We start from the raw sequence: 21,450 nt of genomic DNA, 5'->3' as shown, positions 1-21,450 counted from the left end.
ACCTGATTTTAGATGCGGTTCTAGATAGAACTGCTGATAAAAAGAAGTCTTTTCCCATCAAAAAGAAAAAGCAGCCAGTTAAACGTTTTTTTCGTTCCCAAAGGGCTCAAGAACAAACCAAACCCCAGGAAAAAAGAAAAAATTGGGCATCGCAGAAGGGTAAAGGCAAAGGAAATGTCCTTTTCCATCCTCCTGCAGCCTCCGGTAAAGCACAATGACTTGTGCGTACCAGTGGGGGGAAGGCTTCAAAGTTTCCTTCCCCTTTGGGCCAGCATGATAGAAAGTCTATATATTTTGGACATGCTGTCCCAAGGTTACAGGAGTTTTCGGATCGCCCGCCAGAAAGATTCTTTGTAACAAACCTACCAAGGGATCTAACCAAGGCTCTGGCCATGAAGAACCTTTTAAAGGATCTGAGGCACCAGATAGTAGGGTAGTGATACCAGTATCCCCAGAAGAACAGGGTCAGGGTTTCTATTCACACATCTTTCTGATAAGAAAACCATCCAGAAACTTCCGTCTTATCCTCAACCTAAAACCCCTGAACAAGTCAGTCCTATACAAAAAGTTTTGTATGGACTCAATTTTCACGGTCAGAAACATTCTGACAAAAGATTGTTTTATGGCATCAATCGATCTGAGGGATGCTTATCTTCATATTCCTGTAGCACCTCAGTCCCAGAAGTTCCTGAGGTTTGCGGTGAATATGGGCAAGGAGATTATACATCTTCAGTTCTGGGCCCTTCCCTTCGGCCTGTCGTCAGCTCCTTGTATTTTTACCAAGATAATGGCGGAAGCTCTCGCCCCTCTTCGACTCCAGGGGATTGCGGTATTTCCATATCTGGACGACCTCCTCTTTTTTGCCCCATCCAGGGAAAAGTTGCAGGAGGATTTGAACAAATCCCGCAGTCATTTGGAGTCACTAGGGTGGATAGTGAATGTTCAAAAATCAAATTTCACCCCAGCTCAGCAAGTACTGTTTCTGGGTTATTTAATAGATTCAGTGGAGCAAAAGATTTTTCTCCCAGAAGAGAAAAAGATCAAGGTCCAAAGGGTAATAACGGCACTACAAACAAATCAACTGATTTCAGTCCGAAAGGTTATGTCGGCTCTGGGGACATTAACCTCTTCAATGCCAGCCATCCAATGTGCAAGGCTGCATTTCAGGACTCTCCAGAGGTTCCTTCTAAGGACATGGAACCACAGGACGGAGAGTTTGGATACAAAAGTAAAGATTCCCACCAGAGTCAAACGTTCACTTTGGAGGTGGAAAAGTCAGGTGGTACTGCAAAGAGGTCTTCTTTGGTCTTTTCCGACCGGGAAAGTGGTCACAACAGACGCCAGTTTGCAGGGATGGGGGGCCCACATGGGTCAGGCCTTAGCGCAGGGAACATGGTCCCAGTTCGAGGCCCAAAAATCCTCAAATTGGAGAGAGCTGAAGGCAGTTGCCCTAGCATTAGCTTTCTTCTCTCAAAACCTCATAGGTTGCCATGTCCAGATTTTGTCGGACAATGCCACGGCCATAGCCTACCTGAACAAACAGGGAGGCACAAGAAGCAGGGCTCTTCACTTACTGTCAGTAGAGATTCTGGAGTGGGCGGAGAACCACTTACTATCTCTATCCACAGTCCATCTAAAAGGCACATTGAAGGAAGTAGCGGATTATCTGAGCCAACAGAAAGTTCAGGAATCGGAGTGGAGTCTGAACAGGAAGGTGTTTGCATTAATCACCAGTGTTTGGGGTCTTCCGCAGGTAGACCTGTTTGCTTCAAAGCAAAACACGCAGCTCCCGAATTTTTTCTCCCTTCAGAGAGACATTTGCTCTCAGGGGATAGATGCTCTGGCACATCCGTGGGATTTTCATTACTGATTTTGATTACTCCATATTGGCCAAAGAGAGCTTGGTTTTCCACGATTCTGCAGTTGGCAATCAAACCATGTTGGCATCTCCCGCTCAGTCAGGATCTGTTGATTCAGGGGCCAGTGCTTCATCCAGAGGTAGGCAGGTTAAAGCTCACTGCCTGGTATCTGAGGAGCAGTTAATGAGAAGCAAAGGCTTTTCAGAACGTTTAACTACTACGTTGCTTTCCAGTAGGAAAAAGGTAACCAGGGATATTTACGCCAAAGTGTGGAAAGTCTGTTTCTTTCTGTCATTCAGAACATAGGGAGGTTAAAGACCTAGTTTCAGTGCTGGAATTTTTGCAAAAAGGTGCAGACAAGAATCTGGCGGTCAGCACTCTTAAGGTGCAGGTGGCCGCCTTGGGAGTTTATCTGGAGAGATCCTTATCTTCAGAAACTCTGATCATGAGATTTTTCAAAGCTCTTTCCAGGTCTAGACCGGTCCCGGTGAGGCATTTCCCAAATTGGGATCTCTCGGTGGTTCTGCAAGCTCTGGCAAAAGAACCATTTGAGCCTTTACAGGCCATATCCCTGAAGAATTTAACTTTGAAGACTATTTTTCTGGTTGCAATTACTTCAGCAAGAAGGATTAGTGAACTGCACGCCCTATCAGTAAAAGAGCCTTTTTTGTCAGTTTTTCCTGATAGAGTTGTCCTTAACCACTTGAGCCCCGGACCATTATGCTGCCTAAGGACCAGAGGTCTTTTTCCAATTTGGCACTGCGTCGCTTTAACTGCTAATTGCGCGGTCATGCAATGCTGTACCCAAACGAAATTTGTGTCCTTTTCTTCCCACAAATAGAGCTTTCTTTTGATGGTATTTGATTACTTCTGCAGTTTTTATTTTTTGCGCTATAAATGGAAAAAGACCGAAAATTTTGAAAAAAAAATGATATTTTCTACTTTTTGTTATAAAAAAAATCCAATAAACTAAATTTTAGTCATACATTTAGGCCAAAATGTATTCGGCCACATGTCTTTGGTAAAAAAAAATGTCAATAAGCATATATTTATTGGTTTGCGCAAAAGTTATAGCGTCTACAAACTAGGGTACATTTTCTGTAATTTACACAGCTTTTAGTTTATGACTGCCTATGTCATTTCTTGAGGTGCTAAAATGGCAGGGCAGTACAAACCCCCCCCAAATGACCCCATTTTGGAAAGTAGACACCCCAAGGAAATTGCTGAGAGGCATGTTGAACCCATTGAATATTTATTTTTTTTGTCCCAAGTGATTGAATAATGACAAAAAAAAAATATTTACAAAAAGTTGTCACTAAATGATATATTGCTCACACAGGCCATGGGCCTATGTGGAATTGCACCCCAAAATACATTCAGCTGCTTCTCCTGAGTATGGGGATACCACATGTGTGGGACTTTTTGGGAGCTTAGCCGCGTATGGGGCCCTGAAAACCAAGCACCGCCTTCAGGATTTCTAAGGGTGTAAATTTTTGATTTCACTCTTCACTGCCTATCACAGTTTCGGAGGCCATGGAATGCCCAGGTGGCACAAAACCCCCCCCCCCAAATGACCCCATTTTGGAAAGTAGACACCCCAAGCTATTTGCTGAGAGGCATATTGAGTCCATGGAATATTTTATATTTTGACACAAGTTGCGGGTAAGTGACACTTTTTTTTTTTTTTTTTGCACAAAGTTGTCACTAAATGATATATTGCTCACACAGGCCATGGGCATATGTGGAATTGCACCCCAAAATACATTTAGCTGCTTCTCCTGAGTATGGGGATACCACATGTGTGGGACTTTTTGGGAGCCTAGCCGCGTACGGGGCCCCGAAAACCAAGCACCGCCTTCAGGATTTCTAAGGGTGAAAATTTTTGATTTCACTCTTCACTGCCTATCACAGTTTCGGAGGCCATGGAATGCCCAGGTGGCACAAAACCCCCCCAAATGACCCCATTTTGGAAAGTAGACACCCCAAGCTATTTGCTGAGAGGCATGGTGAGTATTTTGCAGCTCTCATTTGTTTTTGAAAATGAAGAAAGACAAGAAAAAACTTTTTTTTTTTTTCTTTTTTCAATTTTCAAAACTTTGTGACAAAAAGTGAGGTCTGCAAAATACTCACTGTACCTCTCAGCAAATAGCTTTGGGTGTCTACTTTCCAAAATGGGGTCATTTGGGGGGGTTTTGTGCCACCTGGGCTTTCCATGGCCTCCGAAACTGTGATAGGCAGTGAAGAGTGAAATCAAAAATTCACGCCCTTAGAAAGCCTGAAGGCGGTGCTTGGTTTTCGGGGTCCCGTACGTGGCTAGGCTCCCAAAAAGTCTCACACATGTGGTATCCCCGTACTCAGGAGAATCAGCAGAATGTATTTTGGGGTGTAATTTCACATATTCCCATGGCATGTTTGAGCAATATATCATTTAGTGACAACTTTGTGCAAAAAAAAAAAAAAAAATTTGTCTCTTTCCCGCAACTTGTGTCGCAATATAAAATATTCCATGGACTCGACATGCCTCTCAGCAAATAGCTTGGGGTGTCTACTTTCCAAAATGGGGTCATTTGGGGGGTTTTGAACTGTCCTGGCATTTTATGCACAACATTTAGAAGCTTATGTCACACATCACCAACTCTTCTAACCACTTGAAGACAAAGCCCTTTCTGACACTCATTGTTTACATGAAAAAGTTATTTTTTTTTTGCAAAAAAATTACTTTGAACCCCCAAACATTATATATTTTTTTAAAGCAAATGCCCTACAGATTAAAATGGTGGGTGTTTCATTTTTTTTTTCACACAGTATTTGCGCAGCGATTTTTCAAACGCATTTTTTGGGGAAAAAACACACTTTTTTTAAATTTTAATGCACTAAAACACACTATATTGCCCAAATGTTTGATGAAATAAAAAAGATGATCTTAGGCCGAGTACATGGATACCAAACATGACATGCTTTAAAATTGCGCACAAACGTGCAGTGGCAACAAAATAAATACATTTTTAAAAGCCTTTAAAAGCCTTTACAGGTTACCACTTTAGATTTACAGAGGAGGTCTACTGCAAAAATTACTGCCCTCGATCTGACCTTCGCGGCGATACCTCACATGCATGGTGCAATTGCTGTTTACGTTTGACGACAGACCGCCACTTGCGTTCGCCTTAGCGCGAGAGCAGGGGGCGACAGGGGTGCTTTTTTTTCTTTATTATTTTTTTGCTTTTTTATCTTATTTTTAAACTGTTCCTTTTCATTTTTTTTTTTTTTTTTTTTTTTTAATCATTTTTATTGTTATCTCGGGGAATGTAAATATCCCCTATGATAGCAATAGGTAGTGACAGGTACTCTTTTTTGAAAAAATTGGGGTCTATTAGACCCTAGATCTCTCCTCTGCCCTCAAAGCATCTGATGACACCAAGATCGGTGTGATAAAATGCTTCCCCAATTTCCCAATGGCGCTATTTACATCCGGCGAAATCTAAGTCATAAAATGCTCGTAGCTTCCGGTTCCTTAGGCCATAGAGATGTTTGGAGCCACTCTGGTCTCTGATCAGCTCTATGGTCAGCTGGCTGAATCACCGGCTGCATTCTCAGGTTCCCTGTTGAGACAGGAGAGCCAGAGAAAAACACGGAAGACGGTGGGGGGGGGGCATTCCCTCCCACGGCTTGTAAAAGCAGTCTAGAGGCTAATTAGCCACTAGGATTGCTTTTACATGAAAGCTGACCGCTGGCTGAAAAGAATGATACCAAGATGATACCTAAACCTGCAGGCATCATTCTGGTATAACCATTCAAAGTCGTGAATGGCGTACCTGAAGACAAAAAAATGGTTAACAATAAAGCACAGTAAACGGTAAAGTATAAAAAATTGCATAACTGAAAAGCAAACATGATAAAACATAATAACAATAAAACATTGCAGAATAGAATACAGTAAAAAAGAGCAGAACAAGAGAGAGAGAATAGAGAGAGAGAACAATAAAACGACAACTATTTTTTTTTTTTATTTTATATATTTTTTTTTTTTACACTGTTTTTGTAACTGTAACATTTATAACGGTAACCGGTTCCAGGTTCGGGTCTCTCAAAATGCGATGGCATCTTGGGAGACCCTGTGAAAGTGTGCCTAGTCTGTGCAATGCTGTACCCTACGCTAATACTCAACTAGTGAATGGTAGCGTTCAAAACATTCACCAATGCAAAGACCAGGATTGTCAGGACAGGTGGGACAATAATAGAGGGTGTCATGCCTATATCCGCGCTTGCTGCAGACACGACATCTTTTTTTGGGGGTTCGTTGGGTAGGGGTACTCGGGAGGACATAAAGAAAATGCCTCTCATGCAGCCGACTGCATTTGGTTGGGGATGTGAATGGGGGAAGTACGGGCGCTGCAGAAGCGGTGGGTTCCCAATTAGGATTGACGAATGCAGCAGGAAGGGCACTATGGGCACGACGGGCCTGTGTTTGTCTTCTTGGTGGCAGCTCGACACTACTTGTGCTTGCCACCTCACCAGCTTGAACTGCACTTATGGGACTCGCCACGTCACCAAGTGTTACTGCAGTGCTGGTTTGACTACGACCGGGGTGTACTAGGCCGCTGGCGCTTGCCAGTTCAATAAAAAGCTACCAAAAAAACTGTTAGCGATCGCAGGGATCAGGCCTGACTCTGCGAACGCTGCAGTTATGCGTGTAGTGTTTTGTAAGTGTCAGTGATCGATCGATACTGCACTTGGGTGGGCTGGGCTGGGCCGGGCGGAGGGGCAAAACGCAGGTGCTAGCAGGTATCTGGGCTGATCCCGCTAACACTGCGTTTTTGGGAACCCTAAACTGCTGGGGACGCCAGTATAGATCTGATCGGATCAGATATTGATCCGTTCAGATACTATACCACTAAGGGAGGTGTACGGTGCATGCGTGGGTGTTAGCGGTACTGGCGCTAATCTGACGCTGCTTGGGGCTGGTGCTTGCCAGTTCACCAAAATACTACCAAAAAAACTGTTAGCGATCGCAGGGATCAGGCCTGACTCTGCGAACGCTGCAGTTATGCGTTTAGTGTTTTGTAAGTGACAGTGATCGATCGATACTGCACTTGGGCTGGGCGGAGGGGCAAAACGCAGGTGCTAGCAGGTATCTGGGCTGATCCCGCTAACACTGTGTTTTTGGGAACCCTAAACTGCTGGGGACGCTAGTATAGATCTGATCGGATCAGATATTGATCCGATCAGATACTATACCACTAAGGGAGGCGTATGCTGTGTGCGTGGGTGTTAGCGGTACTGGCGCTAATCTGACGCTGCCTGGGGCGACGCATATCACCGCCGGGCGATCAGGGGACTAAACCTTTATTCGGTAATAAACGGCGGGTGCCCTGACACTATAAAAAATAAACAAACTAACCAGCGTCACCCGTAACAGTTATACGGTGATCAGTGGTGAAAGGGTTAACTAGGGGGCCATCAAGGGGTTAAAACATTTATTCGGTAGTATATGGGGGTCCCTGTCGCTATAAAACGCTGACGCTGAACCTAAATATTTAGGTCCCTAACTAGCGTCACCAGGGACACTAATACAGCGATCAGAAAAATGATCGCTTAGCGACACTGGTGACAGGGGGTGATCAAGGGGTTAAAACTTGGTTAGGGGGGTGTCCTAGACCTACAGGGGGGTAATACTAACTGTCCCAACACTGTAACTGTCACAAACTGACACCAATGCAGTAATCAGAAAAAAAAAAAAACTGCTGGTGTCAGTTTGTGACAGGGGGGGGGGGTGATTGGGGGGGGGGTCGGGGAGCGATCGGGGTGTTTAGTGTGCCTGGCATGTTCTACTGTGTGTGTAGTGTTGTGCACTCACATACCTGTCTTCTCTCCTCGGGCCGGAACGGAAATTACCGAGCCGAGGAGAGATGACATCATTTCCTTTGCTGCTGTTTAGCATACAGCAGCAAAGGAATGATGTGATTGGCCGGCGGCGATCGCGAGGGGGGGGCCACGAACGGATGGCCTCCCCCTCATCTCCGATCGCCGTGGGAGAAAAGACGACCGCCTCGGGCACCGGGGGGGGGGTCCGATCGGACCCCCCACCCGCGGAAGGCAAATCACGTATATGTACGTGATTTTGACTGTCCGTGCCACCTTGCCGACGTAAATCGGCGTGAGGCGGTCGTCAAGTGGTTAAAGTAGATCCGGGGTTTTTGCCAAAAGTGGCAAGCTTTAGTAACAGGTCTCAGGAGATTACTCTGCCAACCTTTTCTGCTAACCCTTCGGGTGCAAAGGAAGAGCAGTTTCACAATTTAGACGTAAGACGTATCCTATTACATTATTTGGAAGTAACGGGAGGGTTTAGAGTTTCAGATTCATTATTTGTTCTTTTTTCTGGAAACAAGAAAGGCCAACAAGCATCAAAAGCATCATTGGCTAGATGGCTTAAGACAGCTATTTCTGTAGCCTATTCTCAAATGGGTTTATCTTCCCCGCTGGGATATAGGGCTCATTCAACGAGAGCCCAGGCCACTACATGGGCAGAAAGAGCTGGTGCCACCCCAGATAAGATTTGTAAGGCGGCTACGTGGTCAAGCTACTTAACGTTTGTCCGTCATTACAGACTGGATCTCCTATCAGCAGGGGATCAGGCTTTTGGCAGAAAGGTTCTGCAGGCTGTGGTCCTTCCCTAGGGGGGTAAGTCTCTATTATCCTCTCAAGTGCTGTCCTGAAAGACGATAAGGGAAAATTCAAGTTAGACTTACCGGTAACTTGTTTTCCTTGAGTCTTTCAGGACAGCACTTGAGAGAGTGACTCCTCCCCTTGCAAACAGGAAACACCTCTTCCACCAAACTTTAAAAGGAGGCTCCTTTCCACACATTGTCAGTAGTAGTAGAGAACCTCCGGCCCCAAACTGGAACACATAATCGAGATATGATTAGTCACAGTGTATATATATATATATATATATATATATATATATATATATATATATATATATATATATATATATATATATATATATATATATTATATACTGTGACTAATCATATCTCGATTATGTGTTCCAGTTTGGGGCCGGAGGTTCTCTACTACTACTGACAATGTGTGGAAAGGAGCCTCCTTTTAAAGTTTGGTGGAAGAGGTGTTTCCTGTTTGCAAGGGGAGGAGTCACTCTCTCAAGTGCTGTCCTGAAAGACTCAAGGAAAACAAGTTACCGGTAAGTCTAACTTGAATTTTTTTTGATCACTTTTATTCCTATTACAAGGAATGTAAACATCCCTTGTAATAGGAATATGACATGATCGGTCCTCTTTACAGTGAGATATGGGGTCAATAAGACCCCACATCTCACCTCTAGGCTGGGAAGCCTAAAATAAAAAAAAAAAGGATCACCGCTTCCCAGCCGAGGCGGCGCCGTTTTTTTTAATGCAGAGAGTCATAACATCGCGCCCGGCCTCTGAACGATCATGGAGACTCCGGCGACCATCTGGTCCGCCGTAAATCTCTATGATCTACATCCGGCGCCGGCGGATCCGCTCTCCGACTCACCGATCGCTGAGGTGAGTCGGTAGAAGCACCGGAGGGCGGTGGGAGGGGGGGGGATGTCCCCTTTCCCCGCCTGTAAGAACGATCAAGCGGCAGAACAGCCGCTATGATCATTCTTATGGTGTACGGAATCGCCGGCTGAAAATGCCGGTATCTGAATGATGTCTGTAGCCTCAGGCATCATTCAGATATAACCCCGGAAAGTCGAGGCTGTCATATGACGGCCTAAGGATATGAAGGGTTTTTAAAATAAGAGAAAAAATAAAATGAATGCAGGAACCACATTTGATGCGTAATTTTGTGTTTGAAACGTTACACTTTGTTGGGTCTAGATACGCTTTTAGGCTAGGTTCACATCTGTGCACGTCAGGAATATGTGCATACGTCTAGCACATAAATGCGCTGCCCATTAATTGTTATTGGCACCCTTACGCTTCTGCAAACACGCGTGTTTATGCACATGTCAATCCTCATGGTGCCGCAGCACCATGTGGTTGCCAACTGTCAGTAAATTTACAAACATTTTGTCAAATCTGTAATTTTAGCATCTGTCCATTAGGGACTTTCAGATTGCATGTCCGTGATGGACCTAAATGGACAGATGCAAAAATTATAGATTTTACAAATGTTTGTAAATTTACTGACAGTTGGCAACCTCATGGTGCTGCCAATGAGGGTAGCCTATTAAAATGAGTGGGCTGCCCTACATGCAACGTATGGAAACAGAATAACCTTCGTAATCTCCTTCAGTCTGGATTCCGCCCTCAACATTACACGGAAACTGCTCTCCTAAAACTCACAAATGATCTACTAACAGCTGAATCCAATGGACACTATTCTGTACTCCTACTCCTTTGACACAGTGGATCACCCCCTCCTCCTCCTCAAAAAGCTCCACGCCTTTGGTCTCTATGACTGTACACTTTGCTGGTTCTCATCCTATATATCCAACCGCACCTTCAGTGTCACTTACAACTCCTCTCCTCTTCCTTTTCTCTGTCGGGGTTCTCCCAGGTTCTGTTCTTGGACCTCTTTTTCTCCATCTAGACCTCTCCTGGTCAGGTAATAGCCTCCCATATCTTCCAATACCATCTCTATGCTGACAACACCCAAATCTATCTCTGTACCCCTCAGCTCACTCCTTCAGTCTCCTCACGTATCACTAATTCAGTAACAGACATCGGCCTGGATGTCGCACTACTGCCTGAAATTCAATCTATCCAAAACTGAGCTCATCATCCCCCCCCCCCCCATGTGCCTCTTCACCTGATTTCTCTGTCAAGATCAATAGCACTACTATCAGCCCGCCACCTCATGCCAAGGTTTGAGGTGTAACCCTGGATTCTGAACTTTCGGCTCCACGTCCAAACACTTCCTTTTTTTTTTTTTTTGTTTTTTTGTTTTTTTTTATCCTACTGCATTTTTAGAGGCAGTTTAGAACATTTTAACATGATATGTTTTGCTTATAGAACAAGAACACCTTATCTTGTTTTTCTGTTCAGTCTGCTGACCTTTTCTCCAGAATTCCTGTTTTTTGTACTGATTTCAGTGTATTTCCTGCTAATTGTCATTGCTAAAGTCTTTCTCTTGTTGCAGAAGGAATGTGTTTTTTTTTTTTTTTTTTTTTTTATACACCTGTATGATCCTTCTTGTTTTGACCTGGATGAACTTGTCTTTTTTCAACCAGACTAGCTATGTAACTATGTAATGCATCTCTTAATTACGTATTTTGTTTCTTATCGGTACAGCAGTCCTAAAATTTCAAAAGCAGCAGTTGGCCTCAGGAGACCATAACGTACTCACATCAGCGGTGTATAGCTTTTGACTGACCTCTATCTTTTGTAATAAGACTAGATGACAGGCATAGACTAACGAGTAATTGTGTGTACACTAGCAGTCACTGCAATGTCAGGATATAACTCATCGGAGCACCCATGAAACACATGTGCAACTTCCTGTGTATTTTTAAAGGACTTTCATTGCTGTCAAGGAGAAAATGTTTAGATATATATTTTGTACTTGTGGAAGTGTATTATTGTATGCAATATGTGTTTGCTAAATCCCAATCGTAACGAGTAAGGAAACAACTAAACGGCTCATAAGTAGCTGCATCCCATGGACGCTCCAGTAATTGTAGACAATTATTTACTGGACATTAATTCCTGTTCATAAATTAGCCCATGTGCTATATAGAATTTTTTTAAAATTCATATAATTTTATATAAAAAAAAGTTATCAGCGTTTGAGCCACTATCTAGTATTAAACATTGCGGCAGCAAAAACTGATATCTTAAATGAATTAAACCCGTAATATGGCTTCAGATTGGGGAGTAGTGTATACTGAAGCAAGAATTCCAGTGGTGGAAAATCTGCAGAGTGGTTACCAAGAATATCATTTTGTTGAGAGCTAAATCTGACTTCATGCCATTGGGATTTCTGTTACATAAAGGGGGACTAAACTCTGGCAGCTGTGCTCACAAAATCAGGCAAAGGATTTGTCGCCAGTATTGCCTGCAGCCTTCATGTCAGAGTCTCCAAGGAGAACTGTGAGCAGCACTGTGACACCACCAAATCTCATTCCAGATCTCCTGAGACTGGAAGTTAGAAGCAAAGTCCCCTTGTCAGAACACAATAGCTCAGCAAGGAGATTGATGTACTAACATTGCATAGTTAGTACAGCGAGCGCCTCCGTGTTTTTTTTTCGTTCAAGCCAGAGGGCTAAACAAAAAACAAATAGTGTGTACCAGGCATTAGAGATTAAAAATGATTATAAGAACATATCAATATTGGCTGTGTTTAGGTGCGCCATGCGCCTTTGGGTCAAAAATGCAGCTAAAAAGCACAACAGGCCTACACCGCTCCACATACAGATTCAAACTGATCCCAGTTTTCTTTTCTATGTTTTTTTTGCATATATATATATATATATATATATATATATATATATATATATATATATATATATATATATATATATATATATATATATATATTCGCCAATCAATTTATTATACAGTAATGATTGATATTTGTGTGTGTGTGTGTGTGTGTGTGTATATATAGTAAAACCTAGTTTTGCCCTCTGCAGATACAAACCGAAGACCTGAGATGTGCTATGGAACTAGCTTCAGGGGAAGATGATTGCCTTTGTCAGAGACATAAGTACTGTGTAGAGAGGCCTGTATACACACAGGAATATCTCCAAGAACATTTGCACCCAAGGAAGAAAGAGCCAGTGTCTAGCCTCCATAAAATTTCACACTCTTGCAGGTGAGACATTTATACCTTGCCAGTTTTATTTCTTTTCGTAGTCTTTAGGAGCGTTCCACGCTTCAATGTTGCATCAAACTGCAGAGAAAACATTTTACTTGACTAAGTATTAGACGAGTAAACCCCATCTTCAGTTATTTAACCACTTCCGGACCAGCCGCCGCAGTTTTACTGTGGCAGATTGGCTCGGCTGGGCAAATCGACGTTACCTTATGTCGCTTTGCCTTTTGGCCGTTAGGGGCGCGCCCGCAGCGTGTGGCCGGAGCCGATTCGAGTGCCCGGCAGGAGTGATGAGCACCCGCAATCGCTCGTGACAGAGTGAGAACCAAGATCTGTGTGTGTAAACACACAAATCCCGGTTCTTTCAGGGGAGTAGGGACAGATCATGTGTTCATACTAAGTATGAACACCAATCTCTCCCTCTCTCTCCTAGACAGTCCCATCCCCCACAGTTAGAACACACACTCGGGAACAGAGTTAACCCCTTCTCTGCCAGTAATCAGTGCATTTTTATAGCATTGATCGCTGTATAATTGTCAATGGTTCCAAAAATGTGTCAAAAGTGTCCAATTCTTCTGCCGCAATATTGCAGTCCCGATAAAAATTGCAGATCACCGCCATTACTAGTAAAAAAAATGAAATAAAAATGCCATAAATCTATCCCCTATTTTGTAGGCGCTATAACTTTTGTGCAAATATATGCGTATTGCGAATATAATATTATATAAAATCTATCTCTCTATCTCTCCGTGGAAAGTTTCTGAATATTCTGGAGAAGGCCAAGAAGTAGATTTCTGGGACAGATGGCGGGTTTGAGCTGCCCACAATACATTGTGGCTGTTTGGCAGTCATTCTTAATTTTGAGACTTGTGTCTTCAGCATTGGGTGGTACTGAATTTACAATATGGGCTCCTGTATGTGATCACCTGCCCTTCATTTAGGAGTCAGTGCTTGTGCAGTCATTCTGCTGCAAAACTTGTTTAAACAAATAAAAGCCAATTTGTTAGAAACATGAAACATGGTGGTGGCAGCATCATGTTGTGGGGATGCATTTCTTCAGCAGGGACAAGGAAGCTGGTCAGAGTTGATGGGAAGATGGATGGAGCCAAATACAGGGCAGTCTTAGAAGAAAACCTGTAAGAGTCTGCAAAAGACTTGAGACTGGGGCGAAGGCTCACCTTCCAGCAGGACAATGACGCTAAACATACAGCCAGTGCTACAATGGAATGTGTAAGAATGGCCCAGCCAAAGTCAAGACCTAAATCCAATTGAGAATCTGAGGCAAGACTTGGAAATTGCTGTTCAGACGCTCTCTATCCAATCTGACAGAGCTTGAGCTATTTTTCAAAGCAGAATGGACAAAAATGTCATTCTCTAGATGTCTAAAACTGGTAAAGACATTTGCAAAAAGACTTGCAGCTGTAATTGCAATGAAAGGTGATTCTACAAAGTACTGAATTGGTGGGGCTGAATACAAATGCACGCTTCACATATTTTAAAAAAAAATTGAAAACCATTTATCAGTCTCTTTCCACTTCATAATTATGTGCCACTTTGTGTTGGTCTATCACATAAAATTTACGTTTTTGGTTGTAACATGACAAAATATCAAGGGGTATGAATACTTTTTCAAGGCACTGGTAAGTAAACACCTATGGGTTGCATCATCTGGAATTCTTACATCCCTCTGTGTAGAGTTGTGGTTTCTGTTCTTACGCAATTTTGCAAAACTACAATGACAGTGAAACTCTTTTCTAATTTTAATTTTGGAGAAATTACTGGGAAATTTGACATTGTTTGGCTATGTGATGCCACTTTTTTTTTTTTTTTTGAAGGAGAGTTTTTGTAGTGTATCATACTGGTGGGACGGGGGTAGAAGACCTACCTGTCCGAGCCACTTTGCACATATTTCCGTCCATCTAATTTCCCCAAACATCCGTTTAGGTCTAGGCAATAGAAATGTAGAAATGTCAGTTTCTTGATTTGAGTGTGGTTTTTTTTTTTTTTTTTTTTGTGTGTGTGGTTGTGGGGTTTCCTCTTTAATACCAGAGTGACGATTAGAGTCAGTCTCTAAGCTTCTCTTGTATCATGTCTGCAATCTCTTACCTAAAATTAAACACACTGCTAATAGTATTGGCAAAATTTCCATTTGGTGCATCTCTAGCAGACATGATACAGGAGATGGTCAGAGACTGCAGACATGATACAAGAGATCAATGCAGCCTTGCCAGTGCCCAGATCAGAGCTGCAATCTTCTGATGTATCATGGAGCTGGATTTGAATTGCCGGGGCCGCAGTAATGATGTTCTCCCTCCTGTGATGTCCCGGCATTGAGTCAGGGTGCCGTCTATCACAGGAGGTGGGACATTGTTACTACGGCTGCTGGGACAATTCAGGGAGATTGCCGCTCTGCAAGGAGAGGACAGGACCTTGGGCCGCCAGGTAACCCACACCCCCCCCCCCCCCCCGCAATGGACAGCACCCAGCGGCGCGGCCACCGCTATGCTTCGGCCGCCGAAATTCGGTGTATCCCTACTACAAATGGGTAGAAGGAAGGACTTTGAGTTTTCTAAGTAAGCCCCTGCAGAGAAGCTGTAACTGCACTTCTAAATGCGACACATCTTTGTTTAATGAGCTGCATCCTGTGTAATGCGGCTATCTGTCTGTAGCATTCATGTAGTTATGACTGGATGAGAGAATCGCTTAACATTTCAATTTGCTAGTTTGGGGAATGTTGCAGTACAAGGATGTAATATAAATTCTACATATTTAGTGCCTTGAAAAAGTGTTCATTCCCGTTGAAATTTTCCACATTTTGTCATGTTGCAACCAAAAAAGTGAATGTATTTTATTGGGAATTTTATGTAATCGACCAACACAAAGTGGCACATCATTCTGAAGTGGAAGGAAAATGATAGATGGTTTTCCAAATTTTTTGCAAATTAAATATGTGAAAAGTTTAATTGAGTCAATAAGTTTTAGAACCATGTATCACTGCAATTACAGCTGCAAGTCTTTTTGAGGGTCTCTACCAGCTTTACACATCTAGAGTGACTTTTTTGCCCATTCTTTGCAAAATAGCTCAAGTTCTGTCAGATTGGATAGAAGAGCATCTGTGAACAGCAATTTTCTGTCTTTTCTGTCTTGCCACAGATTCTCAATTGGATTTAAGTCTGGACTTTGGGCTGTTCTAAGGCTCAATTCACATCTATGCCTGTTGCTTTTGAGCGTTTCTACAGTGTTTTTGCCGCGATTTTGTGTCCTCCCCCCCCCCCCTTCTTTCTTCTTCTTTGCCGCTGGTTACCCACTAAAAACAGTCGCTTTTTTCCTGGTGCTGTCTTCATCCGTTGTGACGTCCCCCGCTGTCTGACACCTCTTATGTAGCCATGGGGCATAGCCATTCGATGACATCACCAGGAGAGCCTGCTCCCTTGTGACATCACAAGGGGCGGGCTCTCCGGGTGTCACCATCTGATGGCCACGCCTCATGGCTGCATAAGATATGTCAAACAACGGACGAAGACGGAATCAGGACAAGAGCAAACCTTCCCTTTTTTTTTTTTTTTTTTTTTTTTTTTTTTTTTATATATCGGGTAACCGGCAGTGGTAGAAGACTGCTCGGGGAGAAGACAGAGCTATTTTTTTAAAATAAAGAACTTGTCAAAAAACAGGTCTTTGTTTTTTACATTTTACTGCTTTTTTGGTGAATGAGTAGGGGTACGATGTACCTGATACCTATTCACATGGGTGGGTCAGGATCTGGGGGCTCCCTTAAAGGGGTCTTCGAGATTCTGATAAGCCCCGCCCACAAGCCTGACAACCACCATACAGGGTTGTCAGGAAGAGTCCCTTGTCCCCATCAACATGGGGGCAAGGTGCTTTGGGGTGGGAGGGCACAGAACCCCTCCTGCCCCAAAGCACCCACCCCTCATGTTGAGGGCATGCGGTCTGGTATGGTCGGGGGGGCGCTTGCTCGTCCCCTCCCTTTCCTAAACCTGCCGGGCTGCATGCTCGGATAAGGGTCTGGTATGTATTTTGGGGGGGAAGCCCACTGACAGCTGATGACTCATCCTTATTGCGAAGGGCGCGGCGGCCAGCTTTCCCGACCCGCTCCTTAGCAACCAGCTATATACAGTAAAAAAAACGCAAATCGCAGCAAAACACAGTACTTGCGTTTTGGATGCGGGTCTATTGAAGTCTATTACATGCAAAACGCTGCATTTTGCGGGGGGGAAAAAGTCCCCAAACCCTTTCCAAAAACACATATCACATCACCTACCCCCCCCCCCCCCACACCCCTGCATTCTGAGCACAATATTTTTTTATTTTTTGTGTCCGCTTCGTTTGACCTAATAGGTGAACCTCCGCCCCAGTCTCAAGTCTTTTGCAGACTCTTACAGGTTTTCTTCTAAGATTGCCCTGTATGGCTCAGTTGTGTCTTTTTATGCTTGAGAGAACATTTACTCGTTCTCAGAGCTAGCTAGGTCACATGATATTGACATCACACATGTGGGCGTGTATACAGGCTGTAGTGGAACTGGAAATCTCCTCCTACCTGAGCTCTCAGCACTGGAGAAACTCTGCAGTTTATCATGTAACTGTGGTATACAGATCATCCAAAAAAGGTGTATAGTGGCAGTATTTTAATGTAAAAAGATTTATAAGCTGTGGGCACTGTTGGATGGGCAGATGAACTATTTTCATATTACTGTGTTTATTAACACTTTAACCACTTAAGGACTAGCCTCGTTTTGGATTTTAGGTGTTTACATGTTTAAAACAGGTTTTTTTGCTAGAAAATTACTTGGAACCCCCAAACATTATATATTGTTTTTTTTTCTAACACCCTAGAGAATAAAATGGCGGTCATTGAAATACTTTTTTTTTTGCACCGGATTTGCGCAGCGGTCTTATAAGCGCACTTTTTTTGGAAAAAATTCACTTTTTTGAATAAAAAAAATAAGACAACAGTAAAGTTAGCCCAATTTTTTTTTATATTGTGAAATATAATGTTACGCCAAGTAAATTCATACCCAACATGTCACGCTTCAAAATTGAGCCCGCTCGTGGAATGGCATCAAACTTTTACCCTTAAATCTCCATTGGCGACGTTTAAAAAATTCTACAGGTTGCATGTTTTGCGCTACAGAGGAGGTCTAGGGCTAGAATGATTGCTCTCGCTCTACCGGTCGCGGCAATACCTCACATGTGTGGTTTGACCACCGTTTTCATATGCGAGCGCTACTCGCGTATACGTTCGCTTCTGCGCGCGAGCTCGTCGGGACGGGGGGGGTTTAAAAATTTTTTTTTTTTTATTATTTGTTTTACAATATTTTATTTATTTTTACACTGTTTAAAAAAAAAATGGTGTCACTTTTATTCCTATTACAAGGAATGTAAACAACCCTTGTAATAGAAAAAAGCATGACAGGTCCTCTTAAATATGAGATCTGGGGTCAAAAAGTCCTCAGATCTCATATTTGGACTAAAATGCAAAAAAAAAAAAAAAAAAAAAAAAAAAGTCGTTTGAAAAAATGACATAAAAAAAATAATATGCCTTTAAGAAAAGTGGGCGGAGCTGACGTAATGACGTCGCTTCAGCCGTCCAATGGTATGAAGACGGGTGGCGGCCATCTTAGCCTCGCTCGTCTCCATTCCCAGGCACAGAAAGGTCCCGATCGCCTCCGCCGCTACCGACGGCTCCGGTAAGCGGCGGAGAGCGGCGGGAGCGGGGGTGGCACCTCTCCCGCCGCCGATAACTGTGATCTTGCGGCGAACCCGCTGCAGAGACCACCATTATCGTACACAGAACCGGCTCCTGTAAAGATGGATACCTCGGTTGTGGCAGCAGCTGCTGCCGTTACCGAGATATCCGTCTTCAAAGTGCCGACGTATATGTACAGGAGCCGGTCGGTAAGTGGTTAAGGATTTACTGTTAAAAATACGTGGTTCAAGATATATCTGTTTTATTTTAAATCAGTAAGAACTATAAATTACTGATGCATTATGAGAAAAATGAAATGTATGCAAAAAAAAACAACCTTTTTATTTCTTCTGTAAATAACTTTAACAAGCTTTGTACCAAAAATTTAATTTTTTAATGTTGCAGTAAACAGAACAAGCAGCAGAATAAAATGTATATGGTTTTCCTCACATTAATGGTACTTGTGTTCAAAATATTACTGATCAAACTTAATAAATAAAAAAATATATCCCCCCCCCCCCCCCCCCCTTTCAAATTAAAAAAAACTTCTCAGGGGACTTTAGGGTCTCAAGAGAGCCCCGTTTGTCCCCGAAAAAACAATTATGTCTCATTTCTTTATCATAAGTAATTACAAAGTTATAGACTCATGAACAGACACATAGCAGAAATGTGAACTATGCTCTGGTCCATAGGGGGTACACAGGTGTGAGAGCTGAAGTGGTTACTGATTTAGGAATTTGACAAAGCACTGCAGGGGCATTATGAAAAGTGCACTTACCCTTTAAAGTCAACCTGTGCTTTTTCCCACTTAAAGGCTAGCTGCTCAGTTTTTGCTTTTATTTTTCTCCCCTGCTGCTGCATTTGCCACCAGGAGTAAGGCGAAGAAGCACCGTGTAAAGCCGGCTATAGATGGTTTGAATCTCGGCTGGTTCCTGCAGAACCATGCATGGGCAGGCTAAATGTACCGAAGTTGGTCAATCAACTTGGGTACAATCAGCCTGCTGGATTTTACATGCGATTTATTGCTAGTTGCTTTTATAGCCGCTGGCAATAATCACTGTGTTCTCCCAGTGGGGATGGCTTCCCCCACCCTAACCCCGGGAGAACAGTGTTGAATTGGGGACGTGGGGAGAACCGAAGACTTCATTCCTGCTTCATAGAGCACTAAGCATAAGCACTGCTATGTGAGAGCAAGGGGAGTGAATCACAGGAATCAATGTATCCAGAAGTACCAGCCATTGAGGAGGATATGATGCATATGTAAATGTGTATATTTTTGTGCATCATGCATTAGAAGTGGAGACATGAGTGTTTTAGGATTCATATACAGCACATGAGATAATAAGGAAGTGTTGCCTCTTATTAACCCTTACCTATAGCAACCTTTAATTTTTTTTTTTTTTTTTTTTTTCAATTAGCATACATTGCCATACATGTTCAAGCTGACCAAATGTGTCAAAGTGATCCCTCTCTAGAAAGTCACTATGCTGTCTTACAGATTTGCCGACTGCGGGGCAGACACAGCCGGAGGCATCCCTGCCCTTTTATTTACCAGCCTGCACTATGCAGTAAAAATGGAGATATGAGTTTTTAGGTCCTAAATAGCGCTATATGCATCACGTTTACTGCCCATAGTTTTCATCAAAGAATTCAAGCAGTCAGAAGAAATTAATTTTTCTATTTATCTGCTCTTAAAAAAAAAAAAATAAATAAAAATAAAAAAAACGCTCCCTGCATGTAGCAAAGTCTGAACACCGCAGACAACAACCGTACTTTTTTAGAAACAGTAAATACTAAATGGCACAGCCCCCCTGCACTCCCAGAAGACCCCCAGTCTCCTGGGAGAACCTTGCCAGCATACTCCAAAGTTAAAAAAAAAAATAACTGCCAAGCCCCTCTGTTTCATGGATTCATCCTACACTGTGTAAGTGTTAATAAGTTAATTAGAGTCATCGGTTTACATTATCTCCAATCTTTTATGGCCGGTCACGTGGCCGGGATGATGTCATTCATGCAATCGCGATGCAGCCATTCTCTGCGTCAATGCAGAATCGTTCAAGGCTGCATGGTGATGCATCGATTCAGCAATTATTTTCAACACCCCTAATGTATATCTCATGAGATATCAAGGAGCCATATTACTGGCTATAAGTCTGCCCATGGAATATTATGTGACAGTTACATAGCAGTGTTGTATTTCTCACATCCAGTGGTACTGCATCACAGTTTACGACTTTCCAAAACAGCACAGTAATGCAGTAATTACATCTACAATAAATCTATAGCGATTGGCTGTATGCAACAAATGTTCGCTCACCTAGGGTCTTGAGTTTACTTTTTAACCAAGTAAAGCACACCAAACTATAGAGAAACTATAGAGAGAAAACGAGTTCCAGTATTGTGTACTATATATTCTTCCAGTGACAGGCAAGCAGAAGGTGTTTTTTTTTTTTTTTGTTTTTTTGTTTGTTTTTGTTTTTTATTTTCCTTGTACTAATATATTTCTCCTTTTATGTTTTTATAGGTGTACTGCTAAGAAGGCAAAATCTCAGCTGTGCAGCTTTCTTCCAATCTTAAAATGGCTGCCACGGTACCCAGTGAAAGAGTATCTCATTGGAGATATTGTTTCAGGCCTGAGCACAGGGGTCATGCAGCTTCCCCAAGGTCAGTATAACTGTCAAAAGCCAAAATGTTGTCTATGTGGAATCTGGAAAGCTTTCACTGTAGCCAAAAGCGCAACCGTGCATGACTGAGGCATTGGGTTGTCTTCTATCTGATTAACTAGTTTAAAGTGATTGTAAAGTCTTCTTTAAGAAAAAAAACATGTTGTGCTTACCTACTTTGTGAAATGGAATTGCACAGAGCAGCCCAGAATCTCCTCTTTTTGGGTTCCCTGCCAGTGCTCCCGGCCCTTCCTCTTCTCAGTGTGCCACCATAGGAAGCTGCTTACTATGGTGGCACACCTGCAGGCTTGATCACGAGCCATTCTGCCTGCATCCATTGACACAAAGCATGGCTCTGCCCCTGCCCCTCTGCTCTGGCGCTGTCTCTCTGCCTGGGATCTGTCGGAATTCGCGGCTCTTGATT

The 21,450-nt window shown here is 43.0% G+C and overlaps 1 protein-coding gene across 6 annotated transcripts in view; it reads left to right on the top strand.

Moving 5' to 3' along the window:
- The window catches only part of SLC26A5 (solute carrier family 26 member 5), a 149,898-nt gene that overhangs the window by 33,501 nt on the left and 94,947 nt on the right, over positions 1-21,450 (top strand). For all 6 annotated transcript variants that reach the window (XR_012242828.1, XM_073619613.1, XM_073619610.1 and 3 more), the window contains exons 2-3: positions 12,478-12,659; positions 20,888-21,027. Coding sequence is in view for 5 of the 6 variants with exons in the window: in XM_073619610.1 (XP_073475711.1) it covers positions 12,478-12,659; positions 20,888-21,027 (322 nt within the window). In the remaining variant the exon portion in view is untranslated. The remainder of the gene's footprint in view (positions 1-12,477; positions 12,660-20,887; positions 21,028-21,450) is intronic.

Source organism: Aquarana catesbeiana, linkage group LG03 (genome assembly GCF_042186555.1).
Source record: "Aquarana catesbeiana isolate 2022-GZ linkage group LG03, ASM4218655v1, whole genome shotgun sequence".
Taxonomy (NCBI): Eukaryota; Metazoa; Chordata; class Amphibia; order Anura; family Ranidae; genus Aquarana; species Aquarana catesbeiana.
This window is presented reverse-complemented; position numbering and strand designations above follow the sequence as displayed.